The sequence below is a fragment of the Mustela erminea genome, chromosome 18, assembly GCF_009829155.1.
Source record: "Mustela erminea isolate mMusErm1 chromosome 18, mMusErm1.Pri, whole genome shotgun sequence".
NCBI lineage: Eukaryota > Metazoa > Chordata > Mammalia > Carnivora > Mustelidae > Mustela > Mustela erminea.
Window position 1 is genome coordinate 47,169,157 of NC_045631.1, and position 26,520 is coordinate 47,195,676.

At 40.3% G+C, this 26,520-nt stretch overlaps 1 protein-coding gene across 4 annotated transcripts in view; it reads left to right on the top strand.

Annotated features, from left to right (window-relative positions):
• DDX42 (DEAD-box helicase 42) overlaps window positions 1–26,520 on the top strand; it is a 60,403-nt gene that overhangs the window by 20,438 nt on the left and 13,445 nt on the right. The window contains exons 2-8 of one of the 4 annotated variants that reach the window (XM_032323049.1): window positions 282–621; window positions 11,720–11,956; window positions 14,879–15,029; window positions 19,881–19,942; window positions 21,299–21,335; window positions 22,188–22,337; window positions 26,250–26,354. In XM_032323049.1, the coding sequence (XP_032178940.1) occupies window positions 11,736–11,956; window positions 14,879–15,029; window positions 19,881–19,942; window positions 21,299–21,335; window positions 22,188–22,337; window positions 26,250–26,354 (726 nt within the window). In that variant the 5' untranslated portion in view covers window positions 282–621; window positions 11,720–11,735. Of the gene's footprint in view, window positions 1–111; window positions 622–11,719; window positions 11,957–14,878; window positions 15,030–19,878; window positions 19,943–21,298; window positions 21,336–22,187; window positions 22,338–26,249; window positions 26,355–26,520 lie in introns of those variants that run through there. The other 3 variants (XM_032323048.1, XM_032323050.1, XM_032323051.1) reach the window with 3 other exon arrangements.

Sequence of the window (26,520 nt, forward strand, 5' to 3'; positions counted from 1 at the left end):
ATCCTGGCCTCTTGGCCGGAACTGTCCACATCGATCCCAGCCCTCTCCACTAGGGTTCAGTCAAGTTATCATCACTCTAAACTGGTGCTCCGGAAGCTAAAAGTGGCCATGCTCTGCGAGACCACGTGGCCAGAGGCATGCGGAGAAATGCTGCCTAGGTCGTATTTGCAAAGGACCAGAGTTTAGGGAGTCCACAATTTTATGTATATGTGGCTTCCGCCCAAGCCCCTTTCTTGGGATTTCTAGGCGGCTGTCATTGCTACGCTTTCTTCACCACCTAGGCCGACCTCCTGGGCTACGAGCACACCCCAACAGCAGTGTCAGCTGAGTGAGTGGTCTGTGAGGCGTTATGGAGCTTTAAGGTCCGGAGCCCGCTGCACCTTCCGGGAGCCGTAGCCCCAGGCCCCGCCCTTCGGCCCGCGCTCTCTGCACTGCGCATGTCAGCTTTGCGTTCCCCTCCCCCCCGGTCAGCAACGGGCCGAGAAGCGGCGGCGGCGGCGGCGGCGAAGGGGGCGGAGAGGAAGGAGCGCGGCGGACGCGGCCTGGACCGCGCGTACTCTGGCCGTGGGATTCTCTCCGCGTCGGCGGTAGTATCAGCTGCCGCTGCAGCGACAGCGGCAGGTCTGTGCGACGTGGGCGTGGGCTCGGGGTCGCTACCCCTTGGGGCCAATGGAAGCAACTGCGGGGCCTAGCGAGGACCGGGGAACCTCGGCCTCGCTTAACAAAAGAGCCTGTGGAGCCTCGGGGCACGGGCGGCGCAGGGGGCCGGGAGGGGTGGGTGTGCGAGGCAGAGGCCTCCAAGGGTCCTACCCAACCTCGTCGCCCTCCCACGACTCCCGCTTCTCCCATAACTCTCATTGTGGCCCAGTTGGCGGCTTTCCGGAGGCGGCGCCCGCCCGCCCTGCTATGAAAGGGATTTGCAGGGTGCCGGGCTCCGAGTAGGGATATCCATAAGGAGGGTTCTGACCGAACTCGGCAGCATTTGGCAGATGCAAGCCTCCAAATCAGGGGACCCGAGAGGTAAAAGTTGCCCAATCGAAAGACGGTGTAAACGTAGTCAGTCAGTGATCTTTGTGCAACCTTGAGTACATCACTGTTGTCGCACAAACTTTTTGCGGCCTATTTAAGAGCCTATCTGATGCGGGTAAATAATTTATATGGAGTTGCAAGCATACGCACCAGTAATATAAGGAGGAACTGTTGTGCTGGTCGAGAGTTTTGGGGAATTCGAGCTTTCCACATCACCTTAGTGAAGCATTCCCTCTTTCCTCCTCACTCCTTTGGGTCGCCATTCAGTTTCCTTTGGCTGTATATTGTATTCTGTAAATGATGTTTCTGTGTGTATTCTCCATACGCGCACCCTAGAGCTTCCAAAAGGTAGAGTTTATGTCTTAATCTGCTCTAACTTTGCAGAGCCAAGCCCAGTTCTGGCACATAGGAGGTGAGCAATAAGTATTTTAAACAAAAATTAACTTTTTAAGATTTTCAGCGATGGTGGAAAAAAAGAAGCATGTTGTATTTTCTTTTACCTAGAAGGGGCATTATATGGTCTGATCTACAGTTCATTCGAGGAATTTTTTTGTTGAGGTCTGCTGTGTGCCTGTTCCCCAACACCGTTCTATGTCTGTGACCCCTGTCCTCCTGAAACTTACTTTCTTTTGGGGGAAAGAGAGATAATAAATTATACTGTGTGTTAGAAGGTGATTACCGACTTAGGTTTAGGAAAAAAAAAAAAAGAGGGATGGGAAGGTATTGCATTTTTAAATAGGGCAGGTAGGGTGGTATTTACAGACCAGCTGATATTTAAGCAGCCTAGAAGGGGGTGAGGGAGTGAACCCACCAGGTATCAGGGGAAAGGAACAATCCAGGCAGAAGGAACAGCGAGTGAAGACCTTGAAAAGGACAGTGGCCTGTTAAGAGGTATTGAAGAGCAGTGTGCTTTGGAGCATTGTGAGCAAAGGAGGAGGAGTAGGAGATAAGGTCAGGGAAGACCTGGGGGCGGGAACTCCAGAACAACCAGGAACTTTTAGGCTATTAGGAGGATTTCTCTTTATCTCTGTGTGAGGCTTTGAGCAGAGGAATGGGAAGATCTGACGTTGTAATGATTTAGTGTAATTCATGGAAGAGTGCATTTGTTTTTATTTTAGATTTGTCACATTCACAGAACTATCTTAGTTTCTTTAAGCTAACAGAGAGGAAAGAGTTGCTTCCAGAATAAGTAGCCAGAATTTATTTGTATTTGGCTTTAGAAGAAAATGAAGTAATTCTACGGTTGTGTACAGATTCTCATTAAAGAGCTGCCCAGTGTATAGTGTCTGAGATGTTTTCAAGGCAGATGAATAGATGCTTATCAGCTACCACCAGGACTTCCTATTCCAGAAACACAACTGGGGACACCTGGGTGGCTCAGTTGGTTAAGCAGCTACCTTCGGCTCAGGTCATGATCCCAGCGTCCTGGGATCGAGTCCCACATCGGGCTCCTTGCTCGGCAGGGAGCCTGCTTCTCCCTCTGCCTCTGCCTGCCATTCTGTCTGCCTGTGCTTGCTCTCTCCCCTTCTCTCTCTCTGATAAATAAAAAAAATAAATAAATAAAATAAAAAAAAAAAGAAAGAAATACAACTGATAAAGTAACATGGTTTTATAATCAGTTGTTTTGTAGTCCACTATTTTTAAAGGCATTAAGATCGTAGCTTATTTTCTACTATTGCCCAAAACATAAACTCTAGACAAATAATCTTTCATATGTTCCATGTTTATTCTGTCTTTGCTTATTCTTTCTAGCCTTTGCTGTTTCTAGCTTTCTTCTGAAACTGTTTTCTTTCTTCATACTTCTCTAATTAGCTTGCATCTTCTGTGCCTAGCCTGGGGTTCTAGTTCTCTTATAAAGCCATCCCTACTTGTCAGCTCTTAATGATCTCGGACATCTTCAGTGTCATGTGGCACGTTTGTGTGGGATCCGAGAGTTGAAAGAGATAAGTCTAGCTTGATATTCTCCATTTACTGGTGGAGAAACAGATTTTTGGAGAAATAATAATGGTAACTATGATGGCTAATACGTATTATGCACTTCTTTGTGCCTTGCACTTCTGTGTGTGCTAACCTTTCTTCTAAGTGTAATTTTGTAATTTCAGTTTTTCACACTCACCCTGTCAAGTAGGCGACATTCTTACCATCTCACTAGAGAAACCAAGTAACTTCCTGGGGTTCACATCAGGTTAGTGGCAAGGCTAGAGTTTGAACGTAGCCTCGCTCTGTAGTCTGTGATACTTTACTGTGCTGTTATGATTTTCTGCTAAATCATAGCATTTCAGTGCCTAAAACCATACCGAGTGGGACTTTATGCTATCTCCTTGGCCAAGTTATAAATCTCCTTGGGACTCTTGCATACTGAATAAACAACGAGTACATACTGTGGAAAACAAAAGAGATTAAAAAAATAAGTCTGCTTCTTTACCTGTGAAACCTATAACTTAGAGTTGGAAAGAGGAAATTAGAACACAGATAGTAATGATGAAGTGTTGGGTGTTTTTTGTTGTTGTTGTTGTTTTTTAATTTTTATTTATTTATTTGAGAGAGAGACAGTGAGAGAGAGCATGAGCGAGGAGAAGGTCAGAGGGAGAAGTAGACTCCCCATGGAGCTGGGAGCCCGATGTGGGACTCGAACCCGGAACTCCGGGATCATGACCTGGGCCGAACGCAGTCGTCCAACCAGCTGAGCCAGCCACGTGTCCCAGTGTTGGGTGTTTTAAGACTAGAAAGGGAGTTTGAGAAATGAGCTACCACTTCTCCGGGGCATCATTCATGTCATAGTTCTAGGAGTTAGGCTTTCAAGGATAGGACTTTGGTAGATAGGTATAGTGAGAGATTGGTGGGAAAGGAATTCCGGTTATGGGAAGAGCGTTTACCAAAGTGCATGGTTTTCTTGAAACACCAGTGCATGTGGGGAAACCCTGGGAGATAGGAATGGTGAAGTGTGTAGTGTTGGCACAGTGGAGAGTCTCATTCCAGCTTGATTGACCGAGTGGAGAACTATTGAATTAAAGGGTATGACAGAGTGAGAAATGTGCTGCAGGAAGATTTGGGGCCAGGATCTGAAGGACCTGGAAGAAGGTTGTTGCTGAGCATACGAACGCTCACCACCCTTGGGTGTGACTTTCCCTACTTCCACAGTATTAACAAACCAAAAGAGGTGGAAATTTGTTTTCTCTTTTGCTACTTACGTTTGGCTATTACTTCATTATTTTGTGCTTTACCACATAGAGTCACTTCTCAGAGATGATGAAATATTTGCTGGTTTTAGATGCAGCCTCTAGAAGTACATCACCATGACTTTTCCGATAAAACAGACGTTCTTAGGGGTGCCTGGGTGGCTCAGTCAGTCAGGGATCTGCCTTTGGCTCAGGTCATGATCTCTGAGTCCAGTAGGAAGTCTGCCTCTCCCTCTTTCCCTCCTCCTCCCCACTCAGGCGCATGCATGCTTTGGCACTCGCGCTTGCTCTCTCAAAGATTTTATTTATTTGAGAGAGAGCTCACGTGAGGTGAGGGGCAGAGGGAGAAGCAAACCCCCCACTGAGCAGGGAGCCGGATGCGGGGCTCCATCTGGGACTCTGGGATCATGACCTGAGCCAATAACCAGCTGAACTACCCAGGTGCTCCAATAAATGAAATCTTTTTAAAAGGGCGGGGCATTCTTAAAACAGTAGAGTTGAGGGGGTGGAGTGTTACTTGTCAAATGTCAAATACCAAATTTCAGTCACCTCAGAGAGGCCTTACTTGTATTCTTTCTCTCTGTTAATAGCTTACCTCTTCTTGCTTGTCTTTTTCTGTTTTTGCTTTTGTTTTGGTAGCACATTTAGTACCTGAGATTATGATTTGTTTTTTTCTCCTGGACCAGGCTGAACTCTCTGAGGGCTGGGGCTGTGTCTGATTGTGTTACTCTATCCAAAGCGCCTAGAACAGTACCTGGCAAAATAGGCACTCAGTACATTTTGAATCATTGGTCACTCTGGTAATGGTATAGTGGCTGGAGAGTGGACTTGTTAGGAAATTATTGCTATAGTGGAAATGGAAGTGGGAAGGAGAGGTGTCGCTCATAGTGTTGATACCTAAGAAAGTAGTTAGTGATCAGTATAAAACAATGTTATTATTAAGACCAAACTGGGGGGTGGGGGTGGCTGCATGGCTCAGTGGGTTAAAGCCTCTGCCTTTGGTTCAGGTCATGATCCCAGAGTCCTGGGATCGAGCCCCGCATCGGGCTCTCTGCTCGGCGGGGAGCCTGCCTCCTCCTCTCTCTCTCTGCCTGCCTCTCTGCCTACCTGTGACCTCTGTCCATCAGATAAATAAATAAAATCTTAAAAAAAACAAAAACAGGGCGCCTGGGTGGCTCAGTAGGTTGGGCCGCTGCCTTCGGCTCGGGTCATGGTCTCGGGGTCCTGGGATCGAGCCCGGCGTCGGGCTCTCTGCTCAGCAGGGAGCCTGCTTCCCTCTCTCTCTCTCTCTCTGCCTGCCTCTCCATCTACTTGTGATTTCTCTCTGTCAAATAAGTAAATAAAATCTTTAAAAAACAAAAACAAAAAAGCTTAGGTTCGCTTTCTTTCTTTCTTTTTTTTTAAAAAGATTTTATTTATTTATTTATTTATTTGAGGGAGAAAGAACATGAGAGGGGAGAGGTCAGGGAGAAGCTGACACCCCGCGGAGCAAGGAGTCAGATGCGGGACTCGATCCTGGGATTCCAGGATCATGACCTGAGCCAAAGGCAGTTATTTAACCAGCTGAGCCACCCAGGTGCCCCAGGTTGTTCTCTTTAAAGTATATGGTATCGAAATTTTGTTTATGCTTCTGTTACAAAGCTAATTCTCTTCAAATTAGAAATTTTAAAATGCAGTCTTTTAAAGAAAAAAGGTAGTTGAATTTTTACAAATATGTTTGCATCTCAGAGCAGACACTGAGGTCTAGACATCATTCTTCCCTCATAAAGTGGATGAAATAGCAGTGGGAAAACAGTGCAAATGGCTCTAATTCTTTAATTTTCATAATTTTTTGTTGTTTTTAAAATATACATACAAAACTTTTAAGTGTATAGTTCAGTGACATTGATTTTGTACACATTGTTGCGTTGCCATAGCCACTGTAGGGTTCACAGAATTCTTTACCTTGTAAAACTGAACCTGTGTACCCATTAAATAATAACTCTCTATTCCTCTGCACCCCCAGGCCTTGACAACCCATTCTTCTTTCTTTCTCTGAGTTTAACTGTTTTACCTCATGTAAGTGGAATTGTATGCTATTTGTCCTTTTTGACCGGCTTAATTCCTTAACATGATGCCCTCAAGTTTCGTTCATGTTGTAGCATGTGTCAGAATTTCCTTCCTTTTTAAGGCTGCATAATATTGTTGGGGTGTGTGTGTATAACAGTTTACTCATCCATCACGGACACTTAGGTTGCTTCCGTATTTTAGCTGTTGTGAATAGCACTGCTGAGATCATGGGTCAGCTCTCCCTGCTTTCAGTTATTTCGGGTGTATACCCAGATGTGGAATTGCTGGGTCCTATGGTAGGTCTTTTTCATTTCTTCTTTTTTTGGGTCAGAGAACACAAGTAGGGGGAATGGTAGTCAGAGGGAGAAGCAGGCTCTCTGTTGAGCTGGGAGCCGGGTGTAGAACTCAATCCCAGGACCTTGAGATCATGATCTGAGCTGAAGGCAGACGCCTGGCCACCCAGGTGTCCCTCCTATGGTAGTTCTGTGATTAATTTTTTTTTTAAGATTTTATTTATTTATTTGTCAAAGAGAGAGCGAGAGCGAGCACAGGCAGACAGAGTGGAAGGCAGAGTCAGAGGGAGAAGCAGGCTTCCTGCGGAGCAAGGAGCCCGATGTGGGACTCGATCCCAGGATGCTGGCATCATGACCTGAGCCGAAGGCAGCTGCTTAACCAACTGAGCCACCCAGGCATCCCTGTGATTAATTTTTTGAAGACCCGCCTTACTGTACTGTTTTCCATAGTGGCTGAGCCATTTTAAATTCCCACCAGCATTATACAGGTTCTCCACATCCTTGGCGACATTTGTTTTTTTCTGTTGTGTTGTTTTTTTTTTGTTCATTTTTGTTTTTTTTTAGTAGTCATCCTAATGAGTGAGGAGGTGTAGTTTTCGTTTACATTTCCCTAATGATTAGTGATGTCCAGCATCTTTTCATATGCTTATTGGCCATTTATATATCTTTGGAGAAATGTCTGTTCAGGTACTTTGCCTATTTTTAAATGGATCGTTTGAGATTTTTTTGGTTGTTTGGTATTTTTCAGGAAGTCTGTGAACTTCACCTGGGTGTGGAAGCCATGCGGTGATTTTATAGGCACTGAAGTTAGTGGGTGTTTTTGCATATAAACATGCTTATGTTTCCTTTCTCTCCTTTTTTATTTTTTTAAAGATTTTATTTATTTATTTATTTATTTATTTAAAGATTTTATTTATTTATTTGACAGAGATCACAAGCAGGCAGAGAGAAAGGAGGAAACCGCTCCCTGCTGAGCAGAGAGCCCGATTCAGGGCTCGATCCTGGGATCATGACCCAAGCTGAAGGCCGAGGCTTTAACCCACTGAGCCACCCTGGTGCCCCTAAAGATTTTATTTATTTATTTGACAGAGAGCGAGCCAGAGAGCACAATTTGTGGGGAAGGGGATGGCAGAGGGAGAGGGAGAAGCAGACTCCCCTGCTGAGGAGGGAGCCCAATGCGGGACTTGATCCTAGGACCCTGGGATCATGACCTGAGCCAAAGGCAGATGCTTAACCAGACTGACTGAATTACCCAGGTGCCCGGCCTCTTTCTTAACAAACAAAATTCTAGTCAGCATCTCACTCTTTCAGTCCTATCGTTGGTATAAAGCTTAGAAAGTAATTTTTACTCCTCGTGACCTAGTCTTACTGTCTACCACTTACCGGTCACTCCTCAACCCTGCCCCTACTATTCCTTTGAAACTCTTGCCCTGATGACTTCCTGGTTGCATATCCAACAGAGACCGTTTAAGTTCTGCTCTTCCGGCATCTCTTTAGTTTTTAACTTCGGACAATTCTTTCTGCCTGTAAAACTTACCGCACCTTCTGTGCCACTATTCCCCATTGTCTCCCACCCTCCTCTCCTTCTCAGGTGGCCGTGTGAGCTTCTCTTTCCCTGCTCATTCCTAAGGATTACGTACTCTAACATTTTGTCCTGCTCCTTTTCTCACTCTCTGTGCCCTCTCTCTGCCGGCTTATCTACCCCAGAAACCTCAGATGCCAGGTGCATTATATCAAATCTGCGGCTCCATCACAGACCCTTCTCTGCACTTATAGACCCACCCTGGCATCTTTCCTTTGCTCTTCCATCTCATGTTCTAACCCGTTTATCTGGGCCCTGCCTGTCTTTCTGAACATGTGTTCTAGAACTTTCCTAGATGTCCTGCTGAACTCTAGCTGCATGCCGCTATTTCTAGTTCTCTTTGGTGATACTTTTCTTCAGTCGAAAATGCCCTCCTTTCACACTTCTATCCTGGTCCAATGCCTCTTCAGATTTTAAAACTGAAAACTGTGTCATCTCCAGAAAAACTGTCTTCCCAACTCATCCTGGGTTGGATACCCCTTTCCTGGGCCACCATTGAGCACATTCGGTGCAATACCTCTGCCACAGCATATTGTGTTGGTTTTTTAGCTGTTTTAAACCACACCTTGAACCCCTTCAGAATGGGACTGTATTTTTTAGTATATAAGTGCCCAGCTCCTAATACGTCTGACAGTCCTCAGCAAGCTTTCAGCAAACCACTGAGTTCTCCTGCTAGGAGATTGTTCATGTGATTCTTAAAATCTACCCAAACTTAAAGGGTGTTTTTCCATTGTTCTTTGTCTACCTTCTGATTTCCATGTCTTATTTATTAGCCCCTCATGATACTTTATATACACTAGGAAAAATATTTAAATTCAGATTCATCATTTTTGTTGTTTAGGAGCAGCTGTTGTAAAGTCAGGTTCACACATTGGTTAAGCAATACTACCAGATGCTAGAGTTTTCTTGCTTGTAAATGTTCTTACTAAATCTTACCTCATTAGAATCATGTTGATTCTCTTTAAGGGATTCTTGAAGAAAGCAGGAGATGGTCTTAAATTCAAGCAAACTAGTACTTACTAAGTACTTATTTTAGCCACGTGAAACTTTAATGGAAGGTCCAAAATGATTAAGGACATCTTCCCCCACCCCCAAAGACATTCCCTACCTGTAACTATGGGCGGAGATTGACTTAGCATAAATGAGTTTTAGTATTAAGTAGACTGAACTGAATGCTGCATGATAACAGTTGAAACACAACCTGTAAGGTATATATGGGGAGGGGCACAGAACCAGAAAAGTAGAGCATGTTCACCGTTTTCCGACAATGTTGTAGTGTAAAAAGCAGCTTTGGGAACTCTTTTCCCCATTGGCTTCAGAATCCATTATAAACACATTGTTCTTTTTAATGGTGAACCTTAATACAAGGAAGAAAGTAAAAATGAAATAACTGCTATTAACATTCTGATAAACAGCCCTCCAGATCTGTGTGTCTAACTATACTGTTATATTGAATGACATTGAATCATGCCACCCACCTGGTTTTATGCCCTTTTATTCAGTGTGTATAGGGCACTTCTCCATAAACGGAAATAGTAGTTAAGATTTTAAAACTTAGACTGCATAGTCCCTTCAGTTAAGCAGTTACATTTTGCAAAGTGATTCTCTCAAGCCCTACCTTGGGCTCCCTGCTGAGCCAGGAGCCGCCTTCTCCCTCTCTCTGCCTCTGCCCTACTTGTGCCCTCACACACTCTTTTCTCTCACTTGCTCTCATATACATAGAATCTTTTTATATTTTTAAGTAAAATCTTTTAAAAAAATAAAAAGAAAATTGATCCTAAAGAAGTAACTATGGGTATGTGCAAAGATTCAGCTATGTGATATGTTTCACAACATTATAAAACGGTAGTGGAGGGGGGCGCCTGGGCATCTCAGTTGAGTGTCCGACTTTGGAGGTTGGCTCAGGTCATGATCACAGGGTCCTGAGAGCAAGCCCTGTGTAGGGTTCCGCATTCAGTATGGGGTCTGCTGGAGATTCTCTCTCCCTCTGCCCATCTCCCCACTCGTGCTCTCTCTAGCTCTCGAAAATATTTTTTTAAAAAATGCTTTAGGGGCACCTGGGTGGCTCATTTGGTTGGGCGTCTGCTTTTGGCTCAGGTCGTGGTCCCGGGGTCCTGGGATCGAGCCTGGCATCTGTCTCCCTGCTTGGTGGGGAGTCTGCTTCTCCCTCTGCACCCCCGCCCCCCCCGTCAAATAAAAAAAATAAAATCTTTGGGGGAAAAAAACCTTTAAAAAATAAAAATAGTGGTGGAGAAATGTATTTGTTGACATTTAAAGATGTTCATAGTGTATCATTAGGTGAAGAAATTGGTAACTAAAACAATACATATAGTATGGTTTCAGTTTTGTTTTTAAATTTGTGTATACACATAGTGTAGAAGAAATAACAACAGATACCAAAATTATATATCTAGGAGAGGAAATTTCAAGTAGTTTTAAATTTTGTTGCTTTTTGCTCCCTGGTCTTTCTGCTTTTCTATTAAACTTAGGTAGCTTGTGTCATTAAAAAGGGTTTTTTGGGACCAAGACTAGTAAGTATTGTTTTTAAAATGATTTGATCAGTGCTCAGGAAATTTCTTTGCACTTTTTAACCATAGTCTGAGTACTTTAGGCAACATGAATCATTTTTTCTTCCTGGCTGGTATTCTAGTGGGCATTTTCCAATAAACACACAGCTTGTGAGTACCCTTCAGAGACAATTGCGTAGATACTGTCTACAAATAACTGATCTTTCAGATTTTGATTCTTGCATTCTTCTGGTGTCATTACCAAAGGATAATCTTTCATTTTGGGACAGTTTTGCTAATAGCACCTCAGTCTCTGTGACAGCAAACACTACATTATATTGTAGTTGTAGGTTTTTATTTGAGGGAGGGCGTTTGGTCATCTATTTTCCTGGTAGACTATAATATAAACTTCTTGGGAATAAATATTAAGAGATTAAGTCTTTTCATCTTCGTATCTTTAGTTGCCTGACAGAAGCCTAGCACTCATCAGATCCTCAAAATAATTTGTTGTCTTGTGAGTATTTTTGGTGGCTTAAAGATGTTAAATTCACAGTCAAATCCTTTTGAAGGGGATGATGTTAAATACTACACTCCTGTTTAGATTGTGATCCTAAAAAATGAGTAATTCTTTAGTGTTTTTAGAAAATTTGACTGTTCTTTTGGGGTTGGCATATCACATAGCTGAAGTACAAAGTTAAGTAGTTTTTTGTTTTTGAGTGTTTTCTTAGGATTTATTATTTTAGAGAGAGAGTGCATAGAAGTGTGGGGAGGGCAGAGGAGGAGGAAGAGACGAGTCCTCAAGCAGACTCTGCACTGAGTACAGAGCCCGACGTGGGACTCAATCCCAGGACCCTGAGATCATCAGACTAAGAGACGGACACTCAAAACACCTGAGCCACCCAGGTGCCCCCCAAATTAAATAGTTTTGAGAGGCAAAAGTTTAAAATGAATTGTAGGCAGAAGTTGGAAGAGACATAAAAAATTTACTTTATTCATAAAGTTAAATTTATTATTAGTGTATTTTTTAAATATACACTAATTAAAGTTAAATTTATTCTTAGTGTATTTTTTTCCTTATAGATCAGCCATTGACACCATGAACTGGAATAAAGGTGGCCCTGGAACCAAAAGGGGATTTGGCTTTGGAGGTTTTGCTATTAGCGCTGGAAAGAAGGAGGAACCCAAACTCCCACAGCAGTCCCACAGTGCCTTTGGGGCAACCAGCTCTTCTTCTGGATTTGGAAAGTCAGCTCCGCCACAGCTCCCTTCTTTCTACAAAATTGGATCTAAACGGGCCAACTTTGATGAAGAAAATGCGTAAGTGGTAATTCTGGTAGTTTAGCCAAGGGTGGGCTTTGAGATACTCACTCATTCTATCAACAGAAATTGAGGTAAAGAAACCATTTGTTTCCTGAATAATAATACGACTTCTTTAATTGCTTATCTCACTGAATTATATTGTCCCTAATAATAAGTTAAATAATAAGTTAAATTGTTGAGTTTATTCATTTGTAAGGAACATAATGCTTGTGTGCTTGCTTACTTCTTTCCTTGTTCCAGAAAAAGATATGAGGCTATTGAAACCTAAATATGACTGAAGAGTTTTATTTTATTTTATTTTTAAAGATTTTATTTATTTATTTGACAGACCGAGATCACAAGAAGGCAGAGAGGCAGGCAGAGAGAGAGAGGAAGCAGGCTCCCTGAGAGCAGAGAGCCCAATGTGGGGCTCGATCCCAAGACCCTGGGATCATGACCTGAGCCAAAGGCAGAGGCTTTAACCCAGTGAGCCACCCAGGTGCCCCCGACTGAAGAGTTTTAAATAGTGTGGGTTTTTGATGGCCTTTGCTAAAGTCTTTTACTGACCCCATGGAAGTTGTTTTGTGACACAGGCAGTTGTCACAACTGGTAGAGACGCAGTTTGTCAACAGCCAGGTCTTAAGACAATTATGTTGTGACATCTTATAGTGGGGGAAAAAAATCTACTCGGGTTATTGCCCAGAGTTCTCAGGAAACAAACTTAACCAATTACCTTTTTTAACTTGAATATCTGATAGGGTAGTAGTTATAAAAAGATAAGGTTTGAGGGTTTGAGCTCTAATTCCTTTTCTTTTCTTTTTTTTTTTTTTTAAGATTTTATTTATTTATTTGACACAGAGAGAGAGAGAGATCACAAGTAGGCAGAGCAGCAGGCAGAGAGAGTGGGGGGAAGCAGGCTCCCCGCTGAGCAGAGGGCCTGATGCGGGGCTCGATCCCAGGACCTGAGCTGAAGCCAGAGGCTTAACCCACTGAGTCATCCAGGCGCCCCTGAGCTCTAATTCTTAAAGATGATAATTTCTTTGCTGTGTGTTCAGAAATCTCTGACTGCTGTTATTTCCAACCCAGTTGTGAAAAGTTGAGTTGGTTTTTTTATTTGTGGGGTTTTTTGTTTGTTTGTTTGTTTGTTGTTTTTAATTAAGAGCTCAAGATGGGACACACAGTGGCATTTTTAAAGGCTTGTATGTTGCAGGGATTAAAATACAGAAGTAGATGTTTAAGGTTTAGCAAAGTCAAGGATCATTATTCTAGAGAGCAGCTTAGTAGTTCAGGGATACTTCTTTTGCTAAATGAAACTTACATAAATGAGTATGTATGTATGTGTAGCAGATGATAGTTGTTAGAGCTTTTATTTTTTTATTTTTTTAAGATTTTATTTATTTATTTGACAGACAGATCACAAGTAGGCAGAGAGGTAGGCAGAGGGAGAGGGAGAAGCAGGCTCCCCACTGAGCTGAGAGGCCGATGCAGGGCTCCATCCCAGGACCCTGGGATCATGACCTGAGCCGAAGGCAGAGGCTTTAACCCACTGAGCCACCCATGTACCCCAGTTGTTAGAGCTTTTAAAATAATTCCTATGAAGACCTGAAGTGCTTTAAAATTTTAAGCTGTGTTTGTTTTTTAGTTAATATTTGGTGGTTAATATTTTATTTAATGTTGAGATATGGTCTAAATAGTGTTTTTGTTTTTAGTTTATAAAGAGCTATGAAGTTGTCTTCTCTGAATATTTAAGAAGTGTGGGGAATGATTTTGGATTGAACATTTATTATTATAATTATTCTCTTAAAGATTTTATTCATTTATTTGACACAGAAAGAGACAGCAAGAGAGGGAACACAAGCAGGGAGAGTTAGAGGGGGAGAAGCAGGTTTCCCACTGAGCAGGGAGCCCAGTGTGGGGCTCAACCCAAGGACCCTGGGAACACAACCCAAGCTGAATACAGACGCTTAAAGACTGAGCACCCCTGGATTGAGTATTTATTCTTAGTCCTTGAAGTTTTCTGTCAGTCCTCAGAAGGTAGTCCAGAACTTCTGAAGAAAAGTCCCTAGCCATATGAATATATTGCTGAAATTTTTTTAAGGATTATAAAGAAAGGGGCGCCTGGGTGTCTCAGTGGGTTAAAGCCTCTGCCTTCAGCTCGGGTCATGATCCCAGGGTCCTGGGATCCAGCCCCACATTGGGCTCTCTGCTCATCAGGGAACTTGCTTCCGCTTCTCTCTCTCTCTGCCTGTTTCTCTGCCTACTTGTGATTTCTGTCTGTCAAATAAACAAATAAAATTTTTTAAAAAAAGGATCATAAAGAAAAAATATTTATACATATATACAAAGGTGGTTTTTTTCCATAGCATACTTTCTTTAGTATTTGCTCTGTCTATTCAACAGTGATATATGAAGTTTTTACTGAAAACTCATCCCTTTTAACAGAACTGGAAATGTGATTTGAATGTGACTGCTTGTTTGGGTTTTTTTGTTGTTTTTTTGTTGTTGTTTGTTTGTTTTGCAATATTAGAATTTTGCGTGTATTAAACAATAATAGTTCATTTGCCAAAGCCTGGAGGTCTCTAACATGTATAGTTAAGATCTCTTATTAGTAACATATATACAGCATAATAATTTCTGTTAAAGAATTCACCGACCCCAGGGACGCCTGGGTGGCTCAGTTGGTTGGACAACTGCCTTCGGCTCAGGTCATGATCCTGGAGTCCTGGGATCGAGTCCCGCATCAGGCTCCCAGCTCCATGGGGAGTCTGCTTCTCCCTCTGACCTTCTCCTCGCTCATGCTCTCTCACTGTCTCTCTCTCTCAAATAAATAAATAAAATCTTTTAAATAAATAAAAAAGAATTCGCCGACCCCAAATTAAATGTTCACTTTACCAGTTCATGCCTCTTAATTTTCAGATATATGTATTTTTAAATTTTCAGATATTTTGAAGATGAGGAAGAAGACTCTAGCAATGTTGATTTACCTTACATTCCTGCTGAAAACTCGCCTACCCGCCAGCAGTTCCATTCCAAGCCGGCAGATTCTGACAGCGATGATGATCCCTTGGAGGCGTTCATGGCTGAAGTGGAGGCAAGTATCTAGGCTGTTTGTTAAGCTGCAGGAGTTAGAATAGATAAAATTAGTGTTTCAGTCATTCAGAATTTGGTTTTTGCCCTCTCTTTGGAGAATTTTGCTTTCATACTCTATAGTTTCCTAATTTTTAAATTTATTTATCAGAAAGCACAAGTAGGCGAAGCAGCGGGGAGAGGGAGAAGCAGGCTCACCGTCAAGCGGGGAGCCCAGCACAGGGCTCAGTCCCAGGACCCTGAGATCTTGACCTGAGCTGAAGGCAGTCACTTACTGACTGAGCCACCCAGGCACTCCTCAGACTCTATAGCTTCTTAAACATATGTCCACATGCCTTGTAGTATTTTCAGAGATGATTATTGGTGCCTAGAAGTTTGAATAGTGACCCTTGGACAAGGGTAGTTCAAGATTTGTATGCGTGTGTTTTAATATTTCTTTGTCTCTTTTTACGTGGAATGAATATTACCTTCTTCAGTATAGCATTAAAGGCAGTTAAACTTCTAAAAAGTTCAGAAAGGCAATTAAACTTCTAAAAACTTGCTAAAATTATGAATTCTGTGTTCTGTACTTTTAATATTTGTTTTAATATTTATTTCTTATTACCAACATTATCAGCATCCTGACCTCCCTGTAGAAATGAAACTTGTAACCACTTTGTTCTTAAAACTCTTCTCACTAGGCTTTTGTGATTTTGCATTTTGTCCTTTTTTCCCTATCTTTTTTTTACTTTTTTTTTTAACCTTTTATTATGGAAAATTTCAGATACATACAAAAATAGAATAATAAAATGAACTCCCCTGTATCCTTCACCCTGCTTTATCAGTTAACAACTTCTGGCCAATCTTGTGTTATCTAATCCCTCTTCCCTCTTTTAAATTGTTTTAAAGTAAATCCCAGGCGTGTCATGTCATCCATTAGGATCACTGTATCTCTGTAAAATAACACTTAAAAAACGTAACTACCATATCATTGTACCAATAAAAAATTCATTACATATTCATCTTACTATTATCTGTTACTTTTATGACGCCCTGCTAATTTCTCAAATACATTGATTCCTATAGTTCTGTATATTGATTTGCTATTTTCACTCTACATTCCCTGCTGACCTTGTCCACTTGAATTCTGTGTAACTAATTCATGTCTTTAGTCTCACAGTCTCTATTGTATCAGCTCTGCTTTTCTAAATCCTGACCATTTTTACATGGGTGGGGGTCCCCCTGGCATCTTTTCTTCCTCAACCAGGTTTTTTGTCTTTTATATTCTTAATGCTTAGGAGATCAAACATGTTCATGCCTTAACTTCATTTAATCCTCAGAATAACAGTGGGGAGTTGGCAGAAAAAAACATATGGGAATACAATTTAAAAAACAGACAAAAAAAAAAAACAAGAAAACTGAGCCCTATGGTAATTCAAATTCCTTGCCTCAAAGCGCATTGGTAACTGTGTGGCAGAGCTGGGACCTGGGTATTTCTGGCTTAGTAGTCCTGAGAACCTAGCTCTTTCTAGTATGTCTTGGTACTTTTCCCCTTATATGGCAAGTTCTCTCAATTTTTATAGTCTCTTGCACCTCTTCCTTCCTTTCTGTTTCCACTAGAGTCAGCCTGCTTTACACTTTGATTAACTCTTGTCTGGGTGTAAATTTTCTCCCACCTTCAGTTCTTCGTTTTCCCATTTATGTGGTGTACAGAAACAGAGTAATTAGACTAAAGCATGTTGTTTGTCACGTTATTCCTTTTGCTCAAAAAACTGTCACTTCATTGTTTATGAAAAAGAGTCCTTCCAGATTCCTCAGGTACTTGTAAGCTAAAATCTTCAGCCACATCTCATCTCTAAGAAAGGAGGGAAAGAGGAAAACAATGTAGATGTTTTTCTTTGGCCTAGATATTGCCTTTTAAACATGTGGGCCAAAATTTTGAAGATTAGAAGATTTTATCTAAAAGTTCAGACTCTTGAAAAGTGGACACTCCGGCAAGACTAAGCCTGCATTCTTGCAAGACAAAAGCAGTTTTGTGCGCTAATGGCTAACTGCTTTAGATAGGTAGGGCTTGCTTTTTCTTGTTCACCTTAGGTCTGTCAGTTCCTTTTATCATCTTGAGATTGAAGCTGCCATTTACAACCATTTATCTTCACACTTGTGTTTAGTTTTCTTACGGTGGAGAAATATTTTTCTGGGCTTATTTGTCCGTGTGATACAGGAAAAGCTGCAGCATGCTTCTTTAGAATATTCCTGCTTACTAAAGTGCAAGCAAAGCACATCTGTATCAAAAGAAAATAACTTTTTTTATCCTGGTTTACTTCCTTTGTTGCCAGATTGGTACCCGTTACTGTTTCCCATCTTGGATTTAGACTAACTCAGATTACCTGCTTCTTAAAGAGTATGCACTTTATAGGTAGCAAAGCCAGAATTCAAGTACAAATCCCATATTCTTTCTGCTGTGTCATTCCATATCTAAGTTCTTGAAGCACTGTATTTTTGGGATAACACCAGAACTATTCAGAACTTCATGTGCTTTGCAACGTAGTAGTGATTTAGTTCAGTATGTTAAATGGTTCTCTCTGCAAGTAAAGGTGGTAGTGTTTCGTCATGTTTGAGGTGTCTTATATGGACTTTTACCCCCTTTGGGATACAGACGTTTCCCAAAAGGCTGTTTTTCATTTTATCTTGCAATCCCTAGTTTAAATCCCTGGTTTAAATTCAGATTTAAGTTTTTGTAATGAAACTTGGTGTAACCCTTTTTGAGTGGGAGTATCCAAGAATAGCCCAGATTTTCCTGCTTCGCATTTCAAGTAGTTGAAACTGTAGGAGAGTAAATCTTTTTGATACAATATCATTCTTCAGGGTGGTTTTTGATATAATATCCAAAGGGGTTTTGCTGATTTTTGGACAGAGAGATTGGATATTGTCTGATCTTGGAGAGAGTGTTGTTGCCACAATATTGCATTAATCCTTGATCTCAGTTATATTCTTTACTAGAAAATGTAAACTTCTCTAGTGTTTGAAGTCAAGATGAAGACTTATTTTTAACCAGTGTTTCAAAAAAGGATTTATGTAGGTTTAAAATATAGGTTCTATAAATGTTTGTGACCCATTCCTTATGTTACATTGCTTATACCATCTTCACTTTATTTGTAGTCTTGAGTATGCCATATATTTGGCTCAATTCCTTAAAAAAGTAATTTTGTTTATATTTAATATTCTGTATTAAAATAAGTCCTCTTTATCAGGAACATTTAATTAGCTAGAACACCTGACCATGCCAGGTTACAGTTAGTGACATTTTTTTAAATCAAAGAAATCAGAAAACTCATGTTGCTTTATAATAAGAAATGGTAGTGCAGGATGTGTTTTACCTTGGAAAAATTACTTAATTCTTCTGACCTTGAGTTTCACATGTATAAAACAAAGAGGTCAGTGATTATTAATTTGTTCTGTATAACAATTACCTTTGGAAAATGGAAAATACATGTATTTAACTCCACCCGCAAGAATTCTTATTTGGTAGATTTAGAGAAGTGTTTTTCAACCTCAGACTGTCAACATATGGGGATAATTTGTTTTGGGGGCTGTCCTGTGCATTGTAAGATGTTTAGCAGCATGTGTAGCCTTTACACACTAGATATTGGTAACAACCCCCTGGTCCCTCTCACCCCCCCGTCCTGAAGCAACCAGAAACATCTCCAGACATTGCCAGATGTTCACTGGGGACAAATTCACCCCGTGTTAAGAACAGTCTTTTCCAAAGTCAGATCCAAAAATTTGCCATTATTTTACTAGCCCCAATAATAGTTTGATACTAATGGTCTTAAGCTACACTTTGAGAAAGTGTAGTTTGGCTAGTTTGCCAGAATTTAAGGCCTTTTATAGCCATAATTTTTTCAAGTGACTTGTTAAGCATTTTTTCCTAATTTTTCCATGTTTGGTAAATATTGTAGCTAAAAATCATGTAATCCACATATAGCCAAATTTTTAGAACATTTACATATTTCTCTTTGAAAAAATGTCAGAATACAGTTTGATTACATCAAGATGTAACTGTCGAAGTACATAGCTAAAAGTGTGATGGTACTTGTTCAAATCTAAAAATTCTTTATGAAGAAATTCCCCTTTGGAACCCTCCTACACTGTTGGTGGAAATGCAAGCTGGTGTGGCACTCTGGAAACAGTATGGAGGTTCCTCAGAAAGTTGAAAATAGAGCTCCTCTATGACCCAGCAATTGCACTACTGGGTATTTAGCCAAAGATACAAATGTAGTGAGCCGAAGGGGCACGTGCACCCCAATGTTTATAGCAGCAATGTCCATGATAGCTGAAGTATGGAAAGAGCCTCGGTGTCCATTCATCTGTCAATGTCCATTGACAGATGAATGAATAAAGAAGATGTGGTGTGTGTATATATATACAAGGGAATATTATGCAGCCATAAAAAATGAAATCTTGCCATTTGCAATGACATGGATAAAACTAGAGGGTAAGCGAAGTAAGTCAATCAGAGAAAAGACAGTTATCATACACTCTCACTGATAGGTGGAATTTGAGAAACAAGGCAGAGAATCATAGGGGAGGAGAGGAAAAAATGAAACGAGGAAACCAGAGAGGGGGACAAACCGTAGGAGAGACTCTTAGGAAACAAACTGAGGGTTACTGGAGTGGAGGGGTGGGGTGGCTGGGTGATGGACTTTGGAGAGGGTGCTATCGTGAGCACTGTGAATTGTGTAAGACGGGTGAATCACAGAACTGTACCACTGTAACAAATAATACATTATAAAAAATAAAATAATCTAACTTTAAAAAAATTCCCCTTCTCATGTGTTTAGTGGAAACAATTCTATATGGCCTTTTGTTTCATTAGGATCAGGCGGCTAGAGACATGAAGAGGCTTGAAGAAAAGGACAAGGAAAGAAAAAACGTAAAGTAAGTTGTTTTCTTCTCCCTCACAAAGGTTACATGAAAAATGCTAAAGTATTAACAAAGCTTATTCCCCCAAAGTTTGTAGAGAAAAATTAAAATACACGAATGTCTTGCTTTGAAATTACCCTGTATCTTATAATAGAGATGACAAAAATCTCTGCATTTGCAGTAATTAAAAACATTGTTTTTAGTAGAATAATATTTAGTGTTTCATTGTAATTTTTTAGTAGATGCAAGAGTGAGTTACAGTGGGAGTTGAAAGAGTACTAAGGTTTGGGCTTACTGTTCTGAGTTTGTCCCATAATTAATACAAAGTCAGTTAATGCCTGCAGAATTAGTTATGAGTAATGTGATTATATCATAAAAACTATGTTATCAATAAATAATGCAGACTGGTTTATTTACGGAGTGATATGCTTTAGCAACAAATCAGAACTTGAAATATCTTATTTTCTGGGAAAGTGAATTCTTCTCTTTCCCCTTGCTGAATACACTCCTCTTAAGGCTTTTGCTTACCAGGCACAGGTGGGCATGGTCAGACTTACTAACTCTGCTTGTCAGTCAGTGCCTCAGGCCCTCGCCAGGTTTCCTGCGCCACATGGAGGTTCAGCCCTCACTTTGGTGCTTACTGTGTGTTACATCCTCTTCCAGCTGCCCTACTCTGGTGACGTTGCTTGCCTTGAGAACAGCAAGTGCTCTAGGTTAGGTGGAAAGTCTGTTAGAAACAGATGGTTGTGGGAACTACACAGCCATACTCTCTGTAGCAGCTGAGAGATGCTGCAAGTGGTGACACCCCCTCCTCCGTGAGAACCTCTTGGGAATTTTAGTATCAAACTTAAAAAAGAATTGAGGTAGTTCTTCTCTGTCCGCAAGGATTTTGGCTGAATCCGGTTGCTCCAGAGCTAGAACCTCTGGGGGACAGTAAGAAAATTGTGTCATTCTTTTTAGTGTATACCAAATAGAGGGGTTTTGGCTTTTTTTTTTTTTTTTTTTTTAACAAAATGCAGTTTCTTTTAAAAATGCCTTTCACAACTGCGCTGTGTTTGTCTTACGGGGTTTTCAAGGCTAGGATCTTTGGGTATCTGTCTTCAAAGGTTTTTATTCCTTATATCCTCATTAGTAATTGATGTTTCTAGGGTACCATATCATCCCATTCAGAAGAGTGCAAAGTGCAGCTTTCAGGGTGAAGGCACACATACATGCTGAATGGATCGTGTACAGTGTGCTTATTGCTGCTTTGTTATTGTTAGTGTTGAGAGTTCCTGTGCTGTATGGAATTCAACACTAACTTGCTATAAGTATGGAGCTGGGTATGTGGAACATTTGCAGGGAAGTTTGTTTCTCCGCTTGTTTTTCCAGGGGTATTCGAGATGACATTGAAGAGGAAGATGACCAAGTGAGTTCCTATGCAGTATTTCTATCTTTTATTTTCACCCCACAAAGTCTGTACTGGGGACAAGCTAGAGGTTGCCTTCACTGAAATGGCCATTTCTGACAGTGAGCAGGGAATGTCACGTGACTTGCTCCTTTTCTGCCTGTATGACCAATTGGTAATAGAAAAATTCACATAGCTTTCCCCCATGTTGAAGATGGAACTGTTCATCAGCCATGACATCAAAAGCAAATATGAGCTTTATTCAGCTTGATTTTTTTTTTTTTTTCCAAAATTAAATGTTTATGCTTTTAAGTCAAGAAGTAGTGTGGGATCTTCTGATGGCCTCTAGCAACATCTAACCTTTACCTCTTTCTAAGGGTTCTGATTGTGATTCTTATATTTCAAGATGGAACATTAGTTTAATGACTGTCCTTCAGTATTTTTCTTCCCCATTGTTCAGTTGTGGGATGGTGAGAAGGGAACCAGAGTGAGCAGTAGCCCTTTCCAGGTTTGTGAACCTTCTAATCAGTGTCAACTTCCAAACTTGGATTGGTCAGTCCATAGCATGTGTTCCACAGCTCTGGGCAGGGTAGGTAGACACCCCACCCCAGGAAGGCTACGGGATAGACAGCTTTGTAAGTCTTGTTAAACAAGTTAAATCATTGTGTAGTACTAACTGTCTCATTCATTTCTTTTGATTGTCCCTCTGAATACTGTTGTTGTTAAAGGAATCATTGCTAGTATAAGTCTTGCCTTACTTGGTAGGTATTTAAACTGTGTGCAGTCATCTGGTACACTGTGTGCACTAATTACAGGAGCAGAGATGTTCTTAGTTGTATTTGGGTGTGATTATGTTCTTGTGCTTTCCTGCAGGAAGCTTACTTTCGGTACATGGCAGAGAACCCAACTGCTGGTGTGGTTCAGGAGGAGGAAGAAGATAATCTGGAATATGACAGTGATGGAAATCCCATTGCACCTTCCAAAAAAATCATTGATCCTCTTCCTCCCATTGATCATTCGGAGGTATGGGATTTCTGGCTAAATTTGATTCTTATTTCAAAAGCCGATAGTTCCCTTCAGCTTTAATATCTAGATTTTCTCAATATCTCAGTAATCCTGATTCATACTCCTTATGTCATGAAAATATTTGTTCTTTGGGATCTTCCCATCTCTGCTAAGCGGTCGAGTCAGGAAGTGAAGCTTTATAGCTTATGTTGTTCAAGGCACAGCTGAATCGCTTGCTCCTGTTCGATTTTAGGCTAAGCTTTTTTTTCAAGCAATTGCACTTGTTTTCCAGACCATCATTTACCTTTCAGAATGGGCCCTTGGACCTGCATTTGTCTTTTAATTGCTGTAAATCTTTATTGTTTCTCTCAGATCTGGGGCAGATGAGCAGCTGTTCCTTCAAAGTGGAGCCAGGAGTTATAGTTTCCTTAAGTCAGGAAAAAGAGAATGAGAATGAGGATATCCATATACCCACTTAAAAAAAAAAAAAGTGTTTCATTCAGATTAAATATCAAACTAGGTCTTGCATGCCTTAATCTAGATCTAGAATGGTGGTTCTCAAAGTGTGGTCCAAGGACTCTTACAAGGATCTTTTCAGGGAGTCTGAAAAGATTATTATTATTATTAATTATTATATTATTATATAATGTATAAAATATAATATATAATTATATAATGATAATAATAATTATTATTATTTTCATAATAATGCCAGCATAATTTGCCTCTTCTAACACATCAGTATCTGCATTGATAGTTAAAAGCACAGGTAGGTCGCATTCCTGAAACCTTAGCACGAATGAATCAAGGCAGTGTTACCAGCTTGTCTAGTAGTGGTTATACTCTTCCCTGCCACACCCTCACAGTTTTAAAAAAAAAAAAAAAAAAGAAAGGCCAGCTTCACTAAAGAAAATCCTGGATAAAACAGTAAAATTTTATTATGATTTATTAAATCTTTTTTTTTTTTTTTTTTTAAGATTTTACTTATTTATTTGACAGACAGAGACCACAAGTAGGCAAAGAGGCAGGCAGAGAGAGAGAGGGAGGCAGGTTCCCGACTGAGCAGGGCTCAGTCAGATGCAGGGCTCGATCCCAGAACCCTGGGATCATGACCTGAGCCGAAGGCAGAGGCTTTAACCCACTGAGCCACCCAGGCACCCCTGATTTATTAAATCTTGACCCTTGTGTTCTTTTTCTTCTGTGTGACAAAACGAGAAGTACAAATAAAGCATTTCTGTTGTATGCCAGAATAGGATAGTTGTCTCTAGGGTAGGTATTTAGGTGTTTGAGTTGTAAGCTGACCTAGCTGCTTTTTTTTCATGGAATACCATTTTCTTTTGAGAAAATGAATGACTTCTCAAGGGAAACAGTTGAAAATGTTTATTGCCAGTGATAGGAATTCAAGCTTTTCAAGCGAAAATAAGAATTTGGGAAGCTTCTGTTCACAAACTTCTATTCACGGAGTTTAACAGCTTTCCAGTACTTAAAGACTGTTGTAATGAAGTTGATAGTGATAAACAAGTATGATTTTTTTTTTTATTGTATTGTGAAATGTTTTACCATGTGGATGATCCGCATACTACCTCAGTGAACCAGTATTTTCAAGTATACAATGCATGATTTTACGAGATTGTGCATGAATAAAGGCTTCATTCAAAATGTGTGATAGATCCATGGATTATAATATAATAATGTGAGAATGTAATTTATGTGGTGTCAGATTATACAATGAAAATATATTTTAAGAAGTGATCACTTGTCAAGGCTCAGTGTACTATCAAAGAAGTAAAAATCCACCAGAATTTGAAAAGACAACTGAAAATAAATATTCTCTTCCCTTTGTAATTACATATCTTTGTGAGGCCAGATTTTCTTCTTAGGCTTCAATCAAAACAGTATATTGCAACAATTTTAATATAGTAGGGACCAATTTCTTTTAAGTCAGACATAAAGAGATATATAAAAATGTAAAACAAAGTTATAACTTTTATTTTTCCTCAAAGATTTTATGTATTTATTTGACAGACAGAGATCACAAGTAGGCAGAGAAGCAGGCAGAGAGAGAGGAGGAAGCAGGCTCCCTGCTGAGCAGAGAGCCCAACTCGGGGCTCTATTTCAGGACCTTGGGATTATCACCTGAGCCAAAGGCAGAGGCTTTAACCCACTGAGCCACCCAGGCGCCCCTATAACTTTTTTTTTAAAGTAAAGCTTTTATGTTATAGTATAGTGGTGTGTTACTGTTTTTAAATGAATAAATCTTAAAGAATTTTCCCAATATTAACTTTAATATGGTAACTGTCAGCAGATAAAACCCACACAAGCAAAAGCTCATTGTGTTTTTGATAAGTGTAAAGGGCATCTGAGACTACATTTGGAGAACTACTGGTCTAGACTAGAGTATGGGTTATACTCAGATTTTTAAATGTTTCCTTTTGCACAGATGCTACCAAATAATGCCTTGGTATTTACATGTGGCAAATGAAACTAAAAATGTGACCCTAATGTGGGAGGAAGCATCCACGATAAGATAAAGGATGAAAAACTAATAAGAAAAACACACAAATACTTGAAACAATCATCTAATAAGATGTTTGAGATACTTGACAAAGCTGTCAAACCTCGTCGTCGTGCTGGGGTAGTGCACAGTTGTCCTCATGTAGTGCGGGCAGCCTGCCAGGAGAGACCAGAAGTAAGGAAAGGATAGCCTTTCTGCTTCTGTGTAGCTTTTTTCACGTTTGTTTCTTGTATTTATTCATATATTTGTTATTTTATTCATTTCATACATATATATATAACAAAAAATAACACATTTGTATGTACAGTTTGTGAACGAAGACAATTCTTCCCTCAGGGAGCTTCCATTCTGAGAAAGAGAGGAGAACTGAGGAAAATCCTGTTGTCGCTTAGTGCAGCCTGGTGGGGAGTATAAAAGGTTCTGCCTATTTGTGGTGCTAAAGGAAAACTTTTTAAAAACTATCTTACTTTTTTGTTGATAATACCATAGAAAGGTAATTTTAGGCTATATCTAGAATTAATGTAATTTTATTGTAGACCACGTAGGTGGTTAAAGAGAATCATTTAACCAAATTAGTAAGTGGTGATAGGTTTATTTTTATAGTCTCAGTACAGTAAGTTGTAAAAAGAGTAGCAGGAATGACTTCTTTCCTCTTTGGAATTGGGAATGCTTAGCCACACATTTTTTAAAAGTTATGTAAAGAGTTTCATGTTTTTAAAAAGAATAGAACCCTTCTAAAGGCAAAGGTCTCCTCATAGGAAATATTAGAAATGTTTTTAAATGTTAGAGATAGGTGAACAGCTTATTCCAAAGCATATTTAAATGTATAAAGTGGAATGTCTTTAAAACACTTGTCCTCTAAAATAAAACTAAGACAAAATCAGAAAGGGAGACAAACCTTGAGAGACTCTAAACCGTAGGAAACAAACTGAGGGTTGCTGGGCAGGGTGGGGGTGGGGTAACTGGATGATGGACATTAAGGAAGGCCTGTGATATAATGAGCACTGGGTGTTATATAAGAATGATGAATCACTGAACTCCGCCTCTGAAACTAATAATACACTATATGTTAATTAATTGAATTTAGATTTTAAAAAAATAAAAATAAATACTTGTCTTTTGAGGCCTTTGGCTATATAGAGATTCCTTAGTCTGCATCAAGGTGGTTCACATCTGCAGTGTCCTCTAGGAGTCTCTTTAGGAAGTAGGCTATTGTTTATGTTGAAAGTGGAAATTGGTAAAGATACTGGCTGTACATTTGGGATGTGTGTCATGAATAAGTGAATTCCTTTGTCCTCTCTTGCTGGTTAAGGCTTTACTTACATAATATGTGTAAAAGGTTATTTTGCATTAAAATCAAACTTACAGGATTGACTCTTGAATTCTAGACTAACTTTGAATAATTGGACCTGCAGATTGACTATCCACCATTTGAAAAAAATTTTTACAACGAGCATGAAGAGATAACCAACCTCACCCCTCAGCAGCTAATAGATCTCCGTCATAAGCTCAATCTTCGGGTAAGTCGATCATTAAGCCAAATACTCTTTTTTTTTTTTTTTTCCTTTTAAGATTTTATCTATTTATTTAAGAGAGGGAGCACAACAGGGGGAGCTGCAGAGGATGAGGGAGAAGCAGACTCCCCACCAAGCAGGGAGCCTGATGCAGGGCTCGATCCGGGGACCT